The sequence below is a fragment of the Pelmatolapia mariae genome, linkage group LG9, assembly GCF_036321145.2.
Source record: "Pelmatolapia mariae isolate MD_Pm_ZW linkage group LG9, Pm_UMD_F_2, whole genome shotgun sequence".
Classification (NCBI taxonomy): domain Eukaryota; kingdom Metazoa; phylum Chordata; class Actinopteri; order Cichliformes; family Cichlidae; genus Pelmatolapia; species Pelmatolapia mariae.
In genome coordinates, this window is record NC_086235.1 from 10,362,427 (window position 1) to 10,386,112 (window position 23,686).

Consider the following 23,686-nt stretch of genomic DNA (forward strand, 5'->3'; position numbering starts at 1 on the left):
AATGACTGTGCAAATCTCTTTATCGGGCAATGGTGACAGAGGTCAAGTGGAACCTTGATACTGTCAAAAGTGTCTGAATTCAGAGGACATTTGCTCAGGATCCAGTATATATAGGCACCTGCTGGTTCATCGGGGCCTCTCCAAAAAGTGAAATAGAATAGTGAAACAGCATATTAGCTGTAGAAGTCTTACAAAGGATGCACTAAGAAATGGTGCACAGACCAGAAATCTTTAATAGGGCAGCGCAGTGATGTTAAGTGCTTGAAGTGCACTTAAGATTGTCTGTGAGTTGTAATTTAAGTAAAAGCATTTTGTTTGGTCAGTAAGACTGAAAAATGCTACAGACATGCAAGTACATTATGTGTTTTTTGTGTTCATTGCATCTGCAGGCAAAAGCATCCACATGGTATGAAACCTAATGAGAATTTATTTATGAGCTAACCAGGATAAAAACAGAGCTACAAAGAGCTCCTCAAGGGTCAGAGGATTATAAAGGCACCTGAGCTGGCATTGCAGTGAGTGTAAACGGGTAAACATAGAAATCCCACACATGCAAGGTTTCCTATCACTGTTTTGAATGCTTGCCATAAACATTTTTTGTGTTCTCGGTATTGACTAATATTGAATTAATGTTGCTAATTACAAATGTTAGCTATGAGGATCTTTTTATGAAACAGAAGGGGGGACTGTGTTTAATGGTTGCAGTGGTTATATAATTAATCCCAACAGTTTTAGAATTTGCTTGACATTTTGGCTTTCAACAAACTGTAATTAAATCATTACAGCTGTTGTGTTTTTATGTCTTGGTAAAAATATTGCATGATAAATGTTTTTCTCCAAAAAGAACTGGTTTAAAATTGAAAAAATATCCTCTCACCGTTCTCTCAAACATTAATTCAGCATTAATTAATTTAGTTTTAATTAATGTTTCAGAGAATGAATTAAGGAGTAATATTCCTTTAATTAATGGTAAAATGGTAAATGGCCTGCATTTGTATAGCGCTTTACTTAGTCCCTAAGGACCCCAAAGCGCTTTACACTACATTCAGTCATTCACCCATTCACACACACATTCACACACTGGTGATGGCAAGCTACATTGTAGCCACAGCTGCCCTGGGGTGCACTGACAGATGTCCAATAAGACATCAATACAGGTTCTATACATCTTGCCTCGGGTCAAAATTGATCCAAACCATCATGTGAAGGTAAAGATTATGAATGTGAGCGTTAAACTCCATATGTAAAAGAGTGAGTGCTCACTGTACTCTGTATTAAACTCAGCTCTTCTCTGTCCGTGGTGCTGAAGAGACAAATCACTCTGTTCTTTTCCATTCGCACTTTATAATATTGTGTATATTTATAATTTATTTTTGATTAGTTTGTTTATAAGTTAACCAACTATTCCTACTAAACTTTAACAAGACTCCCACAGTTTTAGTATTCACTATCTGTGATGACAGTGCACTGAATACATCTGTGCTACAAGGTTATACAGTAATGGAAAAAAGTAAAGGTCACTATTGCATGCAGCACTCAGGAGGATGATTAATATGTCCCTGGCACATCTGATGTGATATGAAGTGAATGATAAATCCCATCAAAACCAGATGTTTAAAAGTTTTGTTTGTTCTTCATGACTAATCTTATGATGCTGCAGTCCAATTAAATTTGGATCTATTTTCCTCTAAAAACATCAATGTGTCCAAACACAGTATGCTCAGCTTATCTTTCCTCAGATGACGAGTCAAACACTAAAACCTTTAGGTTGATTTTTGATTAGTTTAGATCCTAAAGCTGATTTGCATTGCCTGTCCCTATGTATTTTTAAATACATAAATAAATAAAAATGTGCAGAGAGAACTGTATTAGGCACAAAAAGTAGTCCACTGAAGAGCTACAAGACAAGAAGCTGCAGGATTGATCCTTCTTTAGAAACTCTTAGTTTAAAATGATCTCAATGAGGTAAAAACTGTAAGTGCAACCATGAGGTCACTGAGCACCTGAATAATTATGTCAGCTTTCATAAATGAATGTGGTATTAGCAAATATAATTAAATTATTGCTTACTAAATGTCATGTAGAACATGTTAATGGTGTAATCTTATCAGCTTCTGATCTAAAATTATAATTACTCATCTGAGCTGACCTTTAAAGAGCAATTTGCAAAGGTGGTGCTCTCTTTTTACTTTTAAAAAACACGGTAACATTATTTTAGCAGGGTGTGATCTGGGTGCAGTGGGTTCTGGGCAGGTGGGACTGATTTGGAGTCACCTCGACTGAAAAGTCACACGAGTTTGGATTATTATTTGTTATCTGTGTTGTGGTCATCATGAATAAATGGACCCTCACAATGCAACGCTGCCTGTGTGCGCAGCAGATCCTTTTCACAAAAATATTTCTACATCAGAAATACATTTTTAGCATTCTTCCATTTTTCTCCTTTAAATCTAGACCTAAACTGTCATGCAATTTCATGTAAGATGAAGCACAAATTGAGATTTCTTTTCCCCACGATAGACTACCACCTTCACTTAGAGGGCCTGGGAGTTGGTGCTTATTTGCATTCCACCCACAAAGCTTTTAAGTGCTGGAGGTCATTCTACAATATGCCAGAAAGACAATATCATGAACAAAAAAAAGCAGCGGTGTCACCAACTAAACACAGACCTTCTTCACTGGGAACACACCCACGACATCCTGTACATAAAAACATAACTGTAGACAAGGGGCAGCCATGGTGAAGTCAGCCAGCTAAATGAACAAGTCTGACTACAAGCCCATAGCAGTCCTGCCCAACCAGCTCTCAGGGCAACCCCTCCACCTCGCGCTCGCTCATCAGCTCTACCCAAAGAGTGACTTCAGAGCAATGTCCCTGCTTCCCAGTCTGAGGCAGAGTTTTCTTCAACTTCTAATCCACAGAGGAGTAACGGACCAAAGGGCCATGACTGATTTAAGAACAGCGTTGTCTGATTTCTTTTTATTTCTTTTTATTAAAGGCTTTTATTTTCCTTGTAATATTAAAAAAACATTTCACTTCAACTTTGCCAGCCTTGTAATAACTTTGTCAATGTATTTATTAGCATGAATCTCAATGTATGCAATGACGACAGATTATCAGATTGAAGGGCTTTTGTTTCTGTACAGTTCAGCCACGCTTTTTTTGTTTTGCTTTGTTTTGTTTATTTAAATTCAAAAATTTATGGTGGAGTCGAAGAGTAAGCTTCTGTTCTCCATTTGTTTTGAATTCAAATGTTTGCATGATAGATGATTCTTTTCAAAAAGGACTGCTGCAAAGCCAGTTTCCCCAAAGTGTTTAAACGCTCCAGCCTTTGCCCCCAATAAAACATTCAGGCATTGTACTGACACTGAAAGAAGCTGTTTGTATGTAAGATAACAATCTGAATTTTGACACTTTCAATTTGATGCCATGATTCATCCCTGAGTAAAAGGGCCAGTGGACTCTGTGTAAGCCAAAATTTATATCCTTGAAAACAACTACAGTTGGTTTAATCCCATTTTGAATTGTGTGTGTGGGGGTTTTTGTGGGGGGTGTTTTTCAAGAGGAGATAAAATGTGTTGTTGGAGGACAAGGTGCAAGAGGTGAGAACCCAGGGGAAATCTGTTTCAGCTGAGTGCAATTTCTAGTGTGCTAAAGCACTAGAGTAAAGAAACTGACGACAACATTTGTCTTGAAATCACAAAATTACTCTCTACTTGCACTCATGAGGCACTTTTGTCAGATTCACCCTGCTAGTACCACGTTGAACCCCATCTTGCCTTCAGAACTGCTTTAATTCTTCATGGTATTGATTCAACAAGGTGCTGAAAACATTCCTCTGGGATTTTGTTGCTGTTGGATGCACATCCATTACATGAATCCCCCATTCCACCACATCCTAAAGGTGTTGTATTGAATGTAGACTGTGGTCAAAAAGGGATGGTCATGGTCTGCAACAACACTCAGGTAGGCTGTGATATTTAAACGATGCTGAGGCCTCACACACTATTAATCTCACACAGCCCAGCTGGCACACTCAACAACCATGCCACATTCAAAGTCACCCATTCTTAGGTTCCACTAGAACTGAAGCAGGTCGTCTTGATCATGTCTACATGCCCTAATGGACTGAGGGGCTACCATGGCTAATTGGATATTTGCATTAATGAGCAGTTGAACAGGTGTACCCAATAAAGTGGTCAGTCAGAGTATGTCACTATATTATGCCTTTTCTACAGAGGTGGCAAAAGTACAGTAGTGACTCTACATTTAATGTCACCTAATTCTGACCATGAGCACTATTGCCCTGTGCACCAGCACAGAGCTTCAAACTGACCACAATCAGATGAGCTAATCTGTTTATCCGCTTAGTTTATTCTTGTAATATTTGATTAACAAAAAGTTAATATAGCTCAGTTTGTTTTGCACGACACACTTTATCAAAACACATCACAGACAGATCCAATATTTTAATAATATGATGACGTTACATGTAAGCTTTAAATTTGCAGTTTATCAAGTATCACTGCGCAGTCCGTACCTTTAAATATAACCTCACTTCTTCCTTCCCTGTCCCGTCTGTCATCGTACATCTTTCTTCTTCTCTGAGTGACGTTAGTTCTCTTTCTTTTCTCTTGCTGTGAAATACAGCAGCTGGACCTTTAGCTAGCAACACACTGTGACACAAACTGCACACAAACAGTTTGTGTGTTTGCTGATGTTTGTTGAGCTGACAGAAACATTGCATTTGAAATTACCTTCTTCTTGCCTCTTCCTCTTCTGTAGTGCTAGCTAGATGCTGAACTAGATGAAGACTGAAATCACAACTTACATGTGTTAAACTATAAATGATATTGTTGAATCTAAAGTAATGAGCCTGTTTTGAAAATGTAATGAGCAGAAAGTACAGATATTTGTGTAAAAATGTAGGGAGTAAAAGTGAAAAGCTGTCAAAAAACGTAAACTACAATTACTTGAAAATTCTACTTAAGTACATTAATGAAGTATTTATACTTTGTACTTCCTATCTCTGCACTAAACATGGTTGTCTCTGTCCTACACTGAAATATTAAATATATTTTTAATTTTCTATTAACTAATATCAGAATATCATCAATCTGTAATGTGAACGGGCCAATAAGTGCTGTTTATGTGAGATATAAGGACAGGCATGAAAGAGTGTTTTTATATCTACTTACTTGGTAAACTGTATTTTATTAAACGAAGAATCAGCCTTGAATTTTGTTTCCTTTGTCTTTATATAATCTGCGTATATCTCCTTCATGCATAAGAGCACTTCTGGCTCTCTAAAAGGTTTTTTAAAAAAACATTTTAAACAATTCAATCTAACAAAAATATATAAGTGGCTCCAATTTTCAGTTGAATAAAATAGCAAAAAAAAATAGCAAAAACAAAATCATTAGTCTTAGCTGGATTTATAAATTACATTTAAAAATGCCTCCGGGGGGCTGGATGAGTTAACCCTACTCATGCACTCATACATTATTACAGATTCATCTTTGAATGAATTAACTGTCAGCTCCAGTATTGTTACTAGAAAGGTTAATGACTAATGGTTGTTTACTTCTTTGTGGTTTGTAGCCTTGTTAATCTGCTGTTAATGCACTGACTATAGTGTAGTGGGTCTATTTTAATTGACGCGTACATTTAAATGTGTTTTGGGGGTGTTAAAAGTTGCACATGATTGTTTTTTCAATGTTTTGTTGTAGGATTAGCCTGTACTTTCAAAAGTTCAGTTTTTTGTTATGTTCTGTTTAATAAACTGCTGTGAACATGTGGGTCAGAGAGAAATGGGTTCATATTCAGCTCCCAGGGTGTTAAACTAATGTACTGTATGGAACAATTTGTAAGCACTTTGGTATTTTTTTTTGTCTTTGTAACAATGTATCTATTTATTAACTATAAAAAAGAACTTCTGGAGAGTTAGCAATCTAGGTTGAACCTCCAAATAAAGATACACTATGAGCAAATTCTTTGAAGCTGTAATCAAGGTAAGAAATGAAAGAAATATTCATGTGATTTTTTTACTTAAAGGGGTCCTATCATACTTTTCTTTATTTCCCAATGTCACATATAATGCCATTGTTGTCAAATAATGTTACATCCCCATGCACCTACCTGCTGTTCAAACTTTGGGTTTATGAGGGGCAGCCAATCAGAAGAAAGTAGACTTAATTTTTCAGACAGTAAGGAACTGAGAGGTTGAATCTCTGTATATGGGAAGACCTGGATGCAAGAGGCAGCCTGAAATATTTAATTATTAATTAATTTACCAGTGGAGATAAAGGAGAGCTCTATTTATCTCAAATATAAGGCGCAAAAACAATTAGACATTGGCAACAATTTTGTGTGTCTTTATTTACTGCAAAGTTTTATGTGACACGCTGAAGCTACAGATGTAAATTATCAGTTTTGTTATAATTCACGTTGCATGTTTAGATCTTATATTTTTTGATATTTATTAACAAATGCCGTCCCTGTTAAATAGTTTTTGCTTTCTTTTCTGGCTTCAAATGAGTTAAACTTCATCAGTATAGTAGCTCTTTTCCATTAAACCCAGTTAATGTACCACATTGATAAATAGCGTTGTGTGACTGCCAGTGTTAGGTATGTCATAATCCCACAAATGAGACTCGGACAACAGGAAGCAGGTGCACAGGTTTTATTTACAATAAGAGATTGTATGATCGGAGAAACTGGGCAGGCAGGAGTCCAAATTAGCTTTGGGAGAAAGGTAGTTAGAATAAATGAGGAAGGACTGTTTTGAAAATTGTGTTCATTTGTCTTACATGTGGTCCAGAGGAAGACAGAGGTGGAGGTACTTGCAAGGGAGCAAGCAGAAACTGTAGGTGGCTCCTAAATACACAGCCTCTTGCTGGAAAACACCCCGAGCCCCGGGAACTCACCTATCCAAGGGTGGAGCAGGGATGGAAGCCTTCCCTAGCCAGCTAACAGAGAAAAGGAAACCCCCACCAGCCTGCTCCCAAACCATTACACGGGTAAGTAACCTCATGTAACAGAAACATATGAAGGATATTCTGAACTTGCTATAGTACAGAGCCTGTGGCCTTGATCTTGGTAGAATGGAAAAAACAGAACTGCAGATGGATAGATGCCGATGTTTCCACATAGAATAGAATGGGGGTGTCCTTGGATTCATTTATTTTTCAAAGTGTAATTTGACAAAGTCAGAAAAGTCGTTAGTTGAGCTTGATTTTGTCTTTGTTTCCCTGTCTCTTCCTCATAGACAGGTTTAATGAGCCCCTAGATTATACACTATAGTTATAGAGTATTATTTAGTAGTTATGAAAGTTACAACATGTTTTACAGAATTCACATATTAAAACAACTGTGTGACAGTACAGTAATAAAGTTTTAAAATCTTTGACTTCTAATGGTATAGCCTGATTTTTTTAAGACTTTGTGGGAGCTAAACAAAAGCAACAGCAGCAAAAGCATGAACACTTTGAATTATCAGCCTTTGCCTGGGGACAGCTAAAGACTTTTTCCCCATCCTTTTGTGATCTCTGATGCTTCTCAGTAGGAATATAAGCTTTAGTGGACAAGTGTTTGAGTAGAGAGAGGACGTAAACAGAAGCAGCGCTTGCAGCAATGTTGGCAAATGAATAGATCCAAGCTGAAATAAAGCCTTTATTGGAAATGTTGCATTGATTTTAGAGCACATTGTGCATGTTGGTTGAGTGCAGAAATACAAGTAGCAGCAGGGCTCTCTCCATTTCTGTCAAGCTGTGGGTTAAAACTGCCCGAGGTGCTTTCAGCTTGAAGAGTTTGCTTATGGAAAACCGCATCTTGATGCCATGGAAGTGCATATGAGAAATGTTCCATAGGCTTATATAGTAACATTACATAGCAAATATATAGTGTTCATTTCATATTTTTGTGATAAAATAATATTTAGTGATAAAAGTGATAAAAATAGTTATCAGAGTGGGTGACTAAGGCACTGGAGGTTATGTTGACTCATAAGAAATGTGTTTAAAATGGCTTTATAGGTTTATATAAGCTGCCAATGTCATTTCATCTTGACGTTAAAGCAACATTATATGAGTCCATGAAGTTTGCTTGCATTGCCTATCGTCCTCTTTCTCCTATTTCCACACTCTCAGCTTGTATGTGTTAAAGGTCTTCTCTTACTGCGCTTACTTTTTAACCATATGGGGAAACACTCACGATCTGTCTGTGGTGGCAAGTCTGGAAGTGATTCATGCAATTCGAGGCAGTGCAAGTGTAAATTATTTCTCCATGTGTCTCGGTCTGTTTACACCTAACGTCATTCATGTTCCGATGTGTTTATATGGTGCCAATTCATAACTTCATTCAACTTAAAATACTTTGTATTGTAAGTTAAAGACCCTACAGCATTATAGAGAAAGAGTCCTATGGTCAAACATTCAGTGATGGTGTCAACGTTAAAAAAAAAACAAGAAAAAAAAACAGAAGGAAGCCCTGAGGCAGAACCAGGATCAGGGCTGCTAGCCATCTGCCACGACTGGTTGGAGGAGAATAGAAAGACAACAAAATAGCAAATAACAATAAACACTCATCAGGTTGGTGGTTTCATTAACCTCAGGAACATGCTGCTCTGTAGCAAAAGATAGACAGAGATACAAAAAGAAACAGGACAGAAACAAGACTGGACAATTAAGAAGAAGGAAAACAAAGTTAATACCAGGCATGAGTAGCATACAAATATATGGAGTCCAGCTCAGTGCAGTGTGGTTGGTCCCTGAGCAGTCTGAGTCTATAGCAGCTTATAATTAGATCCAGAAATGTTCAGACAATATAATTTTTGTTAGTTTTTTTTGTAAATTTCCCTTGTACATCACTACAATAAATTGTTTCCACTCAAACAATCAGCATGTGATTGAAGTGCAGACTTTCAGCTTTAATTCAGTTGGATTAATGTTTAGCTCAAATGTACTTAGATAAACTAAAACCATTTAAAATCTAAAGGCAGTTTTTAATCTCTTTTTCAGAAGTCTGAAACATATAGACATTACTAAATGCTCCTTTGAGATGTTCTGCTACACCTTGACTGCAGCCAACCTCAGTTGCTGGTTGTTTGTAGCTCTGTCTACATTCAGTTTTGTATTTACTAACTCAAAGGTATGTTCTGCTGAGTTAAGGTCAGATTGTGATATAATCTTTTAGCCTTGAAAAACTCTTGGGCTGCTTTTCCACTTTGCTTCATTATGAAACGTTGCCTGATAAGTTTTGCAGCATCTGGCTGAATGTCAGCAGACAGCCACGTACACTTCACAGTTCATCCCGTTCTGTCAGTATGTTACATCACCAGTAACCAATCAGCTATTCCATCTCACAGTCATATATGCCGATGCCCCAATACTGTTTTTTTGGGCTAAGACTGATATAAAATTTTACACCTTGTTGTAAAACCCTCTGTATTTCCATTCATGAATGAATCTCTTGAGTGTAGACAATGGCAGTGATGCTCCCACCTATTGTCCAGATCTTAGTTGAAAATATTTTGTGATCATGAACTTTTATTGTCTTCTCTGGTCTTTTGGGCCTTTTGGTGTACATTCCCTCTTTAAGAATAGAATGAACCTACATTTTTTCCAAAGGTCTGGAGTTCTTACTCTAATGACGATGATAGGCTCCAGCGCACCCCGCAACCCTGAAAAGGACAAGCAGAAGCGAATGGATGGATGGTCTGGAACTCTTACTGTAGCGATGGAGTCCTTCATTTGCACTGACGTCTCTCGACCAAGTTCAACACTTGAGGTCAACTCCAGATATTTTATTTGTCTCCTCTGTCTTGAAATAGCAATGGATTAGACCTCACCTGTTCATCTTCATAAAAACGGTTGTTATCCCTAAACACTAAACACTAAAGTTGTAAGTCTGCACTTTAATCACACCTTGATTGTTTGATTTAAAAATCTGCTGTGGTGGTGTAAAGAGGCACAATTACAAAAACTGAATCAATATTTTATAGACCCAGCTTTACTGTAACTGTTCATACAGTGCTTTGTAGCTGACAGTTTGCTGCCAGTGGTCTCTGGTTGCCTAGGTACACTGTCCTCTACCTGTACTGAATGTATGAATGTATCATTTATAGTTCCTTTAATTCATCATCTCAAAGAGCCAAGATTACTTTTACTGTGTATCGCTAGCAGTTATTTTCCCCGCAATGCCTAAAAGTCACCAAATTTCCCTGACATTGATCTCTGATTGGTACATATGTAGCCTGGCTAAATTAACCAGCCCAGAACACAGATTATCTTTGGGGTTCTTTTAATCTGAATGATAAAGTAAGCGCTGAGAAGAAAATAAAAAGGTTGTACAAATAAGGAAATAAAATTGTTACAAACAATTCTCATCCAGCTATGTGTACTGGTAAAACTTTGCTACTGCAGGTTATTTTCCCAACTATCAGCATCTGGAACTCAAAGATTTCTAGCGTCAATTTGTGACTGATATAAACCCATCCAGAAACAAAACAACTTAGCAGTGCAAAAATAACTGTAGTGTCTTCTCCTGCTAAAATACAGAGCCAAAATTAAACAGCTAACAACAGTACATTTGTCCCTCTTATACACGGAGATATTATAATACAGGTGTGAACTCAAATACATACAGTGCATTAATCCAGCAGAAAAACGGAATACAGATCCCTCTGAGATGAACAGCAAAGTCGGTCACAGCAATTCCTGGTGCCTTAACTGTTCCACACGTCATACTTAAAACAGACCACGCAGAGAAAACACGGCATTGCACACCCACATTACACCAATGCAAGCTAGCACTTCCATGAATATCTCTGTGAATCCCCATCATGCCTTGCACTCTCAGGGGTACCCCAAAAGAAACAGTGCCATCCAGTAGCATGTTCCATAATACTGACCTTTTACCTGGCTGCACATAGATCTTGGTCTCTTCCTGTGAGTACACCCTGATCCAGCCCTAACTACAGGCGGGATACGTGTCTTTTTAAAAAAAAAAAAAAAAAAAAAAAGCCTGACTGCAGAATTGTCTTTGTTTTGAACCCCAACCTGGTCCACAGGACAGGGGTCTAATAGTGGAAAGCTCTGTCTCACATTGCTCTCTTGAAAACACAAATAAGTCTGCAGTCTGAGAGTGGAGTGCTCGATTGTCATAATGTGGTGCTAGGAGGTCCTAAAGATATGAAGGCGCTTGGTCTTGAGGCTTTGTTTTGTGCATTTAACTGGGAACTGAGGAGGAAAAGTCCTCTCTTTTGAGTCCATGTTACTTATCTTGCTGCAGCATTTTGGATCAGTTGAAAGTTTTTCTTCAAAATAAAGAATCACAAGAATTCATCCTGCAACTAACAGACATGTGGACTATTTTTACCAGAATTCCTCTGAGAGAGGATGCCTATAATTTTGACAATAATATGCAGGTGTGTGTGTGTGTGTGTGTGTGTGTGTGTGTGTGTGTGTGTGTGTGTGTGTGTGTGTGTGTGTGTGTGTGTGTAAGAGGGACAGAACACAGACGACATATCACAGGCAAGAAACACCTGAAAGTGGGACTTTGTAAGGCCAAAAAAATCCAAATTCACAAACAATAACATCAAAGATACAAAAGAAACAACGGCGTGTTGTAAGAGAGAGAGGTGTTTTTGATTCCTTGTGCATGAATACTGCAAACTCGTAACATGTCTGGCTCTTCACAAATTAAAAACAATTTTACATGTTCAGTACATATCGATCTGTGTGAGATGAGTGTGTTCTAGTCTTAGAATAGGCTCATCTTCATATGGTACAGTGTCTATTTTGAGTCACATCATTAGAATATGCCTAGTGAATCATCACACCTAGTGATTTAATAAGGGAAAAATAAAATGTACAAAAAAAGCAGACATGTCCTGGACTAATGTGATCCTTCTGCCTAACTGTTATGTCTCAAAATTATGCAAAACAATAAACAAGCCTCTTCTATCTACGTCTGTGGATCAGAAGGCCTACAAGGTGTGGGAGGAGGGTGTGAGTCCAGTCGTGACCAAGGACCCAGGTTTGTAAAATGAGTGTAAGATAACTATACTGTATTTTTAGCAGTAAAATTATACAACCTTGAGTGTGTAATTTGTGTATTGTTATGTCATACTGGGATTGAAAATTTCCAAAATTAGCCATCGTGTGGAAGCTTTTAAAACAGCAGTGGACAAATGGGCAAAACATTTCAGAAGAAAGTCGAGGGCTGCTCCTCCCACTGTCTCCAAAGAACTCTTTGCTTACTAATAATTTGCTGACATGGGGCTGTTGTCCGATAATGTGGCTTACCTGCGCCTTTCAGGCTGTAAAAGCTGGATTTCACCTGGTATCGACTCTCTTCGGTGTTCATAGTTTGTTGATTCATTTTTAGCAAATTATCTTTTATTGAAGGTAACCTCTTCTTGTCAAATACAAGAGAATAGCTCGCCTCTAAAATATGTTTTACCCTTAATACTGGCAGTATTCAAGTACTGTCCTCTGGCATAAATCTAAAGTACTTGTACTTTACTTGAGTGGTTTATTTTCACAAGACTTTACACTCACTTTTACAGACAAATATTGTACCTTTCACCACTCCATTAGTCAGACACATTGGTTATTATTTTTACTTACAAACATATAGCATTTATAAAATATAATACTTACTCTGTTTTTCAGCAGTAGTATTCAGCAACTATAGCTGAAATGTTGAACAAGCAAAAGTAACTGGCTGCAAAAAGAATTTGGATGCTTTACTTGTCCTAAAAACCTTAAAGTGACCACATGGTGTTATTTATAGCAGGAACTGCATATATTGTGCCATTGTGATCTTTTTAGTATTGAAAAATACATTTGTCAGTCTGTTGGTCCTATCATTTTTCTTTTTCCCCATTAGTATAGAAACAACAAAGGAAAGTCCTGTGGAAATATACACTTACTGACTACTTTATTAAGTACACCTTCCTAGTGCTGGGTTCTTTGTGGGATAGACTCAACAAGATGCTGGAAAAATTCCTCTGGCATTTTGATCCATATTGACATGATAGCCTCACACAGTTTCTGCAGGTTTGTGCAAATGGGAATCTCCCCTTCCTCCACTGTCAAGCGTTGATGCGTGGCTGGCAGCTGCATACCCAAATTGCGAGCAGGAACTGAACTCTGAACAGCTTTATTTTTTAATCTGTACATATAAGATTTGACAAGTGAAAAATCATGTTCAGGGAAACTAGATAATATCAGAAAATGTGGATTTATAAACACACTCACACAAAAAGAGAAAATTTGTGCCCTGAAACATGAATTGATTGATTAAAGGTTGTGATTATATCATGAACTGCCATTAGATAGGACTAGAAGAGGAGAAGCTATGGTAGAGATGTGTTGTAGCTTGTGAGGGAGCAGCAAAAGGCAAAAGCAATTTAAATAGCTTGTTGTATGTATTTATCATTTATTGGGGCTGAGAAAATATACTTTAATGGCAAAAAACTATTTTTGATGGGTTACAACCAATAATTATAATCATTAATTCAATTAACGAACTGTTTGGTTGGGTTGAATGCTCCATGCTGTGTCACAAAGAGCCCAAATTACCACCATTACATTTGCTGTTAAACCAAAAGTCACAATGAGACTGGAACTCTCAAACAGACAAAACACACTCATTACAACCAAGAGCATTTCTGAATGTCCAATACCTTGAATCCAATGGACTGCAGCAGCAGAACCTGGTCTTACCCTGCTCGTTTTCTCTTCGTTATGCCTTATAAAAGTCTGCATTTAAAGGGAAGTGTTGTAGGAAGAGGAAGCATTCATCAGTCTTTCACACGTGATAGCCTCTCTGAGGCTTTTCACATATATGTATTGAAAGGGCAGAAAGGAGCAATACCAACCAACAAAATAATTTCTATTGGTTTGTTTAGCTTCCTCGGATGGACATCACAATCACACATGGTCCTGACTGAATTATCTAAGTGATACTTGCTAAAAAACTTCATTATTACTTTACTATTTTCAGCAATCCTGGGTATGACAATATTTTGCAAAAGGTAAAGCTCAAAATGACCACTACAATAAATCGAGTAACATTGAATGGACCTTTTTATTGTATTATTTCATTACACTATTTAAAGCAATTACCTTTTATACTGATAATTAGCTCATAATTACCAGATATGAAAAAGCATAATTGCAGAAATGTTAGAGCTATTCTGCCTCCCACAAACCAATTAATGCACGAATCCCAGGAAGTGACTGTCTTTTTTTTTTTTTTTTTTTGTCCTTAAAGATTACCCAACTGCATCACCAGTGATATTGGTGACTCAGTGTCATCTCATGAGACAGCAGCTTGTCCTACAGCATCTTGATGAAGGCTGGATATTGATTAGACATATCAAAGCGGTGACAGACAACAGCTTTTCAGCCTGTTTATTACGAGGACTGACGTAGATTGATAAAACAGGACATTTTGTAAGCAAGTTTAGAAAGTTTGTTATTTACCAAGTAGGTTCTCAAGTGCATGTAGAGCTCAGGGTGATCTATAATTACCTGCTTAATACCACAAAGATATAATAAATACTGAAATGTGTTCTTGGAAAAAGAGAGGGAGAAAAAAATGAGTTAAGAAAAAGAGGACATGCCAGTGATAACACTGGTTGCTCAGTCCACCAGTTTGGGCCACTTGAATGAAAGTTTGTACATTTAACTCTAAAGTATTTGCTTATCTCCTGACATTTGTCCACCAGCAGTGGGTTCATGAACTATCATCAAGGCTGATAATGTACAGTTGCATAAAAAATAGTTTCATATAACTCTATGCAGAAACTCAGGTGTGTTAATACAATGCCACAGTATTCACAAGAATGGATGTCTTAGCAAATATATCCCAAGATCACAGTGTGCAATGCTCAAAGAAAGGGCAAGAGGAGCTACATGTCTTCTCTACTGTTAAATGTTAGCATTCATAACAGTACAGTTAGAAAAAGACTGGATATTTCATGATTGCAGAGTCCTGTGAAAACGTTCTTTTTCTCAAGTCTCTGTGTACTGTGTATTATTTAGATTAAATATATATTTTATTTTTACATGTGTAAAATGAAAGCTTGCCAAATTGCAAAGGACCTGCACTGAATATTTTTGCCCAAATGTTCTATGCAAAGAAGCATCTGAGGGACTAAAGCTGCTGCCGTTTTCCTAACATCCTATTTTTCTGGGTGAACATTGCTCCTCTGATGCAACAGCTGTCTAAATAAACTGAGAAAATCTGAAACTACAACATTTTTTCCCCATGATTGTGTGAACAGGGAGATAAATAAAAGGCTTTTGTGGTATTTTAACAGATGAAGAAAACCTTATTGAGTTCTCTATTAGTAATTGTTAAGGGAACAGAAAACGTGTGCAAAACAGTAAAACAGTAGTAGTTAAGTACAGTTGCAGTTAGAATAATGTTGAATACTGCTTAATTTTGTTTGATAAATTAGGAAATTTTACGTTTTTATATTCAAACTTAAAAGCACGGAATTAATTACCATTCATTTCCTGCAAAATTCAACATAAGGGCTCTTAAGAAAGCTCTACATATCACAATTTGTTCTTTATGAGATTATACGCTATTGACTTTAACCATAAATAATATTACAAAAGACTGAAATTCTATTTTAAAAATGTACTTTTTCCTGAACAATACTCTGTCCAGGTGGTGTACTGAATCTTTCTTAAGTTCAGTTATTTATGGAGTTGTTGCAAAGCTCATTTAGCTTTGAATGAGCAGACCTTGAGAGATGATAAATGTGCTAACAATATTGACTTTATGAAAAAGAAACCCTTGATACAACTTTGTTTTCCCATGTAGAGGCAAATATTTCAGAATGTATGGAAAGGAATGAAATACATATTTAGCTTATTACTCATACATGCACTGAGATGCACTCTGTTTGCTCCAGCAAAGTAATTACTGCAAAGTGGTTCATTATTATGATACCTTATTCAGAATGATAGTGACTAACTAGCACAGCGAAGCATTTAGAAAATAAATGTGACTCTTGTTAGACACAGGTGACCACAAGCAAATTTCTAACACGCACATCTGGTCAATCACACATCAGGAAGATGGCCACAAGCAACCACATGCTCAGTAACTACCTCAGGCAGCAGAAACTCAAGAAGGAAGAGGAGCAAGAGACCATCATTGAAGGGCAGACCACTGCACGATATGTCCATCGAGGCTGGGGTGCAGGCTATGTAAAGATACCCCTGAGACAATCCAGCACATAACAGCAGGGTGAAAGATGCAAGTGGGCAGGACATACATGGTGGTCGAGAATGACCGAGCTAAAACCCTTTGGGACTTCCAGATACAGACAGACAAACTGGTGATGGCTAACCAACCAGACATACTGTAGTAGAGGAAGATGGCCGTAGGATTGACGTAGCTATACCGTATCATAGCAACATCAGGAAGAAGGAACATAAGAAGCTGGAGAAGGGCTCAGAGAAGAGCTTGAAAAGAATATGTCGAGGGTGAAGGCTACAGTGGTGCCAGTAGTAATCTGAACACTCGGAACAACATCTGAGATCGCTGTCCAGAAGAGTGTCCTAGGAACAGTAAAGATACTGCACAGCTTGAAGGATCAACTGCTCGCTGGGGTGAGAGGGGATAAAGGTACAAGGGCGTAGATTTGGTTTTGGCATAGGTGGGGACGGATGATTCAACCACCGAACCCTGCCCTGTTTCTTTTTTATTTTCTTTTTGTCTTTGCTTCTTGATAAAAAAAAAACAAAGAAATATACTTGCCTACATATGCTATTCTACATGCTTTTAAACCATTTAAAATTACAATTCATAGTTTTATGTGTGAATTATATAATGTTATATTACTATTAAACAAATGACTAAGTATTTTAGACTTCAGCCATATTCCATATAAATCAGGTAAATAGTTTCAAATACAGTCATGACAATAAAAGAATATGACTTTAAGGACTTAACAACATTACTTCAGTTATATCGTCTTGATGCATGCTCAATCATCCAGGTAATTAATTTTCCAAAAGTTGATTCTGTTCATCTGGACGTAGCATTTTGTGGGAGAAACGTTTCGTCACTCATCCAAGTGACTTCTTCAGTCTCAGCTGACTGCAGGTCTCCCCAGTCTTATAAACAGTACATTTGCATAATGACTTAACTTCAGTTATACTACACCAACGTCTCTTATACATTAGCACTAAGGGAACACTGAATGACCTGGTGGTTTCTGTCCATAAAACTACTCATCTAAGATTACCACAAAGTAAAAGATCTCTCAGCAAAATTATGCAACATTTTAGGCACACTGTTGCCCCTATCAACTCAGTGAGCTGGGATTTTTTATTCTGAACATGAACTACTGCTACAGCAACAGACATGGACTACTGGTGCCCCACACAACAACTCAATGTCCACTATGTGAAGGAGCCAAACACATGCCTTCTCCTCTCGTTACTCTATAGCACCACATCATCAGTCAGTCACCTGTGACCTCGCCTCTTCACCTCTGAGCTACAACATGGCAGAGCTGCCTCTGTCACCTGATAAATAACAGTGAGACACTCCACATACATGCAGTCACACATGTGCTTCAAATACATAATGAACCACCAAGTCACCATCCAATTTCACCTGTGATCTTGTATCACCGTTACTCTCTGAGCTTTGTGTTGGTTCTTCTGTCACCTGACAAATAGGACATACATGACAATAAGAATAAAATGTGGAGCTGCTTCAGTCTGTCAATTTGTGCAGATCTTGACTCATCAGTGATGTTTGTAGGGTGAGTGCATTTTTAAAGCAATTTGTGCACACAAGGTGGAATACTTACAAAATCATGACTACCTCATGATAGTTTGTCTCAAAAATTAACCCTACAAATATGTCAGTACCATTAGGATGAAATTATTGTGTCACCAACATTTTAACGTTAGACATATAATTCTAACATCCTCTGTAAACTTATATCCTGGCTTGCTCGAGGCTGTCGTTTTCTCTGACAGTTTCAATCAAAATTAGAAATGCTACTCTGGGAGACTGAGAGAACTAATAGTGCTGCCTGTTGTGCAGTTTCCAAAACACGTTATTCGTGGTTACATACAATTTTAGACTGATGTGGGCCAAAGCCTAGCATAGCCTGTAATGTTATTATGACGGACACATTTTATGAGTTAACTTGGTTTTAAGTGACTTACAGGTTTCTTTGAAAAATACTTTCTTATATCCAGGTTCTTCCTTTTTGCTGCCATCCTCCTCTCCTCCTTGCAGTGCAGGCTTGCCGCTGCTAAAACTAAACAGAGCTCCCTGAAAGGCACAGCCAATCACATATTTGTCACATGAGGTAGGACTCCAGTAGAGAACGTAATTTAACTCTTTCTGCACCGCTGGTTGAATGAGATGTTGACAGATCATTTTTTTCTTTCTATCGGGTTTGTTTTTCTTTACTCGAAGAGATCAAATTATTGGTGGGGACAATTCAATAATAGCTGGATATTGGTGGGGACATGTCCCTTCCGTCCATGCCAAATCTATGCCCTTGTAAAGGTATATCAGAGCAAAACTGGATGCAGCAAGGATGGTTGGAGCTCAGAGCAGACAACAGCAACCTCTCTGACCAGGATCCAGTAACCATCACTGTGGCAAACATCCAAGAAAAAGTTTTAATATGAAGAGTTGTACAGCACCAGGCCCTGACCTGATTCACACCTACTGGGTAAAGAAGCTAGGGGTATTTCATGAGTGTCTGGCAGCATAAATGAACCAGCTGTTCCTGGATGAGATACGCCCAGAATGCCTAACTGAAGGCCGGACAGTCCTGCTCCCCAAGGATCCCCAGAAGGTCCCATTCGACTACCGACCAATAACCTGCCTCAGAGTGACCGACAAGACCAGACTGACCAACCTGTGACGCGCCGAGACTGACTCCAAAAAAGCCTATGACTACATGCCTCACACATGGATATTAAAATGCCTACAACTGTGCAAAATCAGCAGGACCCCAAGAGCCTTCATCAGGAATTTTGTGGGAATGTAGTGAACAACACTAGAAGCCAACTTTCAGCCAATAGCACAAGTCACCATGGAGTGTGGGATTTAGCAAGGAGATGGTGGTTACGGTTACCAACTATGAAATGGAGCAATTCTTTGCCACCTCCTCTACATTGATGACATCAACCTGTGTACCAGGAGTGAACAAGACACTGATACACACAATTAGGATCTATAGCAACAACATTGGAATGCCATTCAGAGTGGTCCCGAACTCACCCAGTTTGGGGGTCACCATCAAAACGTGATTTTCTAAGGACACACTACAGAAAAAAACAAAAACATACAACAACCCTTTCTTATTGGTGAAAAATGTACCATGTCAACCAATGGAAAAATAACATGGCAACACTTGACATTTGGTTGTTTAGGAAGCGATATCGAAAGCGTGTTTTGAGACGAGAGTGACATTTAGTGTGTTTGGAGTGTAGTTAGTGTGTTGTGTTGTGTTGTGTTGTCTTGAGTAGTGTGGTCATTTGTTTGTTTTGTGTGTCAAAACAATAAGGGCACTACTGAATGTCACAGTTACTTCTTCCTTCCACTTAGTGTACGATCTCAGGGTGCTGGACTTGGGGTGAAACTGTCCAAGAATGGTAAGAAGCTTTCTTGTCTGGATGTCAGTGGCTTCTGTCTCCTCCTTGGCCAGCTTAGGCCCTCTAAGGCTCTGGATGTTGTGGGGCTGTACTAGTTAATGCGCCCCTGCAAACACATGGAAATGTGTGTTGTGTGTGTGTGTTTGTTAATTAAAGTACATTGAGTTAAGATAGTGGAGGACCAGAGAATGTGTTCCATCTCCAAGGTATATCCCACGGTACTGTGGAGAGTTCATCTATCTGTCAAACTTTGGAGGAACAGCTTTTTGGCCTGGCAAAGGAACTCTGAACTTTAGATTTTATCTTTTCAAAGCTATTTAAGGCTGTGTGGGAGTTTGGTGAACCAGTCTACATTTGTTTTTTGTAGCTGGAGAAGACATGATTCAGGAGTTCAGTGATTCAGTAGTATGGACCCATTCTAGCCAGTTCTTGTGAGCTATTCAGTGACCGTATAACCACATATGCAGCTCGGTTCATGCGGTCATCAATAAGTAAGACTCAGCCTTTTCTTTTTTTCAAACATTTTTATTTTATTTTTATTTTTAAACTTCTTTTATGTTTCAATTTTACATTAGGTTTACTCTTTAGTTGTGTGTTGTTTATGCTGAGTGTCGGCTCTCGTTGGCTCTTGGACTTTGTGTTTTTGGTCTGTGAAAAGTGCTAGATAAATAAAGATCACTTGCTTTCCACCTAAAGTTGATAATTCATGGTGTTTATTGTTTTCATCCTTATATGAAAACCATTACTGTTGAATTAGATTTCACTGAAATGTTTTAACATCCCCTGAGATTCGAAAACACTGTGAAAGTCTTCTCATGTGTTGCATTGGGTCTGATTCATTTTAAAATCTACATTCATGCGTCAGCCCAAACTTTGCTCCTCCTCCCACTTTATCAGCAAGCGGATAGGACAGAAGGCAGCCAGGAGGGTAAGGGGTTGGTGTGTATGTGTGTGTGTGTTCAATATAATAGGAGCGAGTGAGACCACAGTAGCTTGCGAAGTGAAGATCTGCCTGCAGTCGTGCAGCGAGCTGCTGCGCTCTGCCGCTCATGTTCCCGCTCACTGTTGATCAGTCTCACACACATTTGCTTTTGTAGCTGCTTTCTGCTTTACTTATCTGCCTTACATCTTCTTACTTTAACTTCTCACTACACTGTTTCCCTCCAGAGTGGAGAGATGAGAGGAGAGCTGTGGGACTGTGTTTTGTTGAGAACAATAACTGCAGCAAACCTTTGAAGAAAATTGTGAAAAAGGGAAGAAGGAGCACTGGCTAAGAGGTTTTGTTTACTCTTTTTTTCTTCTTCGGGGGCGCAGAGGTTGTCCTCCAGATAATGAGGATGATCCAAAGCCACACACACTGAGACTTTAAAACGGACAAACTAGCTGGACACTTAACAACGGAGAAATAACCCAAGGAAAAAGGGATTTAAAAGAAGCCATTATGAACGCCACAGAATACCATGGACTGATCCAAGGCTACCACAACAGGAGCCAAACCTCAGGCAATTTGCCATTTAACAAAGACTTATCAGGAGAGGAAAAAGACTCATCTTCTGGATGTTATGAGCAGCTGCTTATTTCCACTGAGGTTTTCCTCACTCTGGGCATCATCAGTTTGCTGGAGAACATCCTGGTTGTTGCTGCTATAATCAAAAACAAGAACCTTCATTCACCTATGTACTTTTTCATCTGTAGCCTTGCGGTTGCTGACATGCTCGTCAGTGTCTCTAATGCCTCAGAGACTATTGTTATAGCACTCATCAATGGAGGCAGCCTGACCATTCCTGTCACACTGATTAAAAGCATGGACAATGTGTTTGACTCTATGATCTGTAGCTCTCTGTTGGCATCCATCTGCAGTTTGCTAGCAATCGCCATCGACCGCTATATCACCATCTTCTATGCCCTGCGATACCACAACATTGTCACCCTGCGTCGTGCAATGCTGGTCATCAGCAGCATCTGGACGTGCTGCACCATTTCCGGCATCCTGTTCATCATCTACTCGGAAAGCACCACTGTACTCATCTGCCTCATCACCATGTTCTTCACCATGCTGGTGCTCATGGCATCACTCTACGTCCACATGTTCCTGTTGGCTCGCCTGCACATGAAGCGGATCGCAGCCCTACCGGGCAACGCTCCCATCCAGCAGCGTGCCAACATGAAGGGTGCCATCACCCTCACCATTCTCCTTGGGGTATTTGTGGTATGCTGGGCGCCCTTTTTCCTCCACCTCATCCTCATGATCAGCTGCCCAAGGAACCCCTACTGCACCTGCTTCATGTCCCATTTTAACATGTACCTCATCCTCATCATGTGCAACTCTGTCATTGACCCCATCATCTATGCTTTTCGCAGCCAAGAGATGAGAAAAACCTTCAAAGAGATTTTTTGCTGCTCACATGCTCTGCTGTATGTGTGAGCTGCCTGTAAAGTGTCCACTGTGAACCCACAGCCTGCAATTTAAATCGAAACCTGGCCAACATGGACTCTGAGAGTATGATATCTCACATGTTGCCGGTAAATGATTTATTTGGGCACCCATCTTTGGTTTCAGGTTGCTGAAGAGGTAGGTTTACAAACATCTTGTGATATAGCACATTGCTCTTCAGACAAGTGCTAATTTGTTTTGTAGTGAATGCCATTCATAAGTGCAATTTCAAGTTTGAAGTGACCAGCAATTGCAGATTGCTTCTCTTTCTCACTCGGAAAATATTTTCTATTTACCTTCTGCGGTCAAGAGAGCTAACATATTGCTTATTGTTATTAACTTTGTATGTACAGGATTATGACACTGAAGTATTGTGGCAGCATAGAACATAAATGCCACAGTAAATTAATTATATATGGCACACCTAACAGAATATATACAGACTACCTCCAGGTTTGGGAGTGCCATTCTCCTCAAAACAAATACAGTGCATATTGAAAGCATATGTATATATATATATATATATATATATATACATATATATATATATATATATATGCATAAAAGTCCTCAAACCTCAGTAGATTTCTTTCTCATGCACTCCATGGAACTGTGTCTACATCTGGACTGTTTTATGAGTTTTTCTCCAAGTTATAAACTAAAAATTTGCTAAAGTGGCAGAACAATCAATGCTGAAATAGCAAACAGGCTAAAACAGCTTGTTTCAAAAAAGCTATTTTGAAGAAATGAGGTGTTGCACGAGAATTTCTGAGCCATTCGTAGAGGATGAGAGCACTCAAACAAGATTGTTCTGGAAATGAGAAGAATACCAGCAACAAATACCACACCTCTGTGCTTTGTTCACCTGCTGATTCTCATGTCAAGAACCTTTTCTAATGCTTACGCACAAGAATTTAGCGATGATCATCTAAAATTTTGGATGGCACGGCTGTAAAATATATATAAAAAAAGGTCAGTGTATTTCTCAGGCATAATAGCATTTCTTGTTATGATTGCGTTTCTGTATTTGATGCAGGGCAACAACCACAAATGAGTAGAAAGCTGCTTTAACTTGTTGTTATTAATGATTTCCTCTGAGCAAAAAGCCAAAAAAAGAGCCTCAATGTGGAAACAATTAAAGTCCACTTATAAAATGTGCTGATTTTAAATCAAAGCTCCTTGACTTTGTGGCTTGTGTAGATATTTCTGTGAATTTGCACATGTGGGTTGTTCTCTCACTTTCATTGTTTTTTTGTTTTTTTTTTTATGTTCTCTCACTTTCAGCATGTACATGTGACGGTAAAAAAAAACTATTTTCATCATGTTTATGTAATGAAACAGACTAAACTGAATGTATTTTTATGTATGTGTTGTGTAACTTGTTGCTGCCTTAAATATGTTGCACTGTGACAAAAAAAGAACAACTGTATCCTCTGTGACAGTATTTCACAAACAGATTTACTATGTAAGTGAATGCTATTTTAAATATTGCCTTATGTATTTGTGTCTTTTTAAACTTGAAGCTGATTTATATGCACACGAAAAAAGAAGAAAAAAATGTAAAAGCAGCTGTGTGACTTTCTGGCAAAAGCT

General features: G+C 38.4%; 1 protein-coding gene across 1 annotated transcript; it reads left to right on the forward strand.

Annotated features, from left to right (window-relative positions):
• The first annotated feature begins 20,738 nt into the window (after positions 1 to 20,738).
• Positions 20,739 to 22,215, forward strand: mc4r (melanocortin 4 receptor). The gene has a single exon (XM_063483486.1). It carries the CDS (start codon positions 21,101 to 21,103, stop codon positions 22,082 to 22,084), a length of 984 nt encoding a protein of 327 aa, XP_063339556.1. The 5' UTR covers positions 20,739 to 21,100; the 3' UTR covers positions 22,085 to 22,215.
• The last annotated feature ends 1,471 nt before the right edge of the window (positions 22,216 to 23,686 follow it).

What these genes read in the sequence shown, in the direction of transcription:
- mc4r (XM_063483486.1), top strand. Translation starts at nt 21,101, where the DNA reads ATGAACGCCACAGAATACCATGGACTGATCCAAGGCTACCACAACAGG.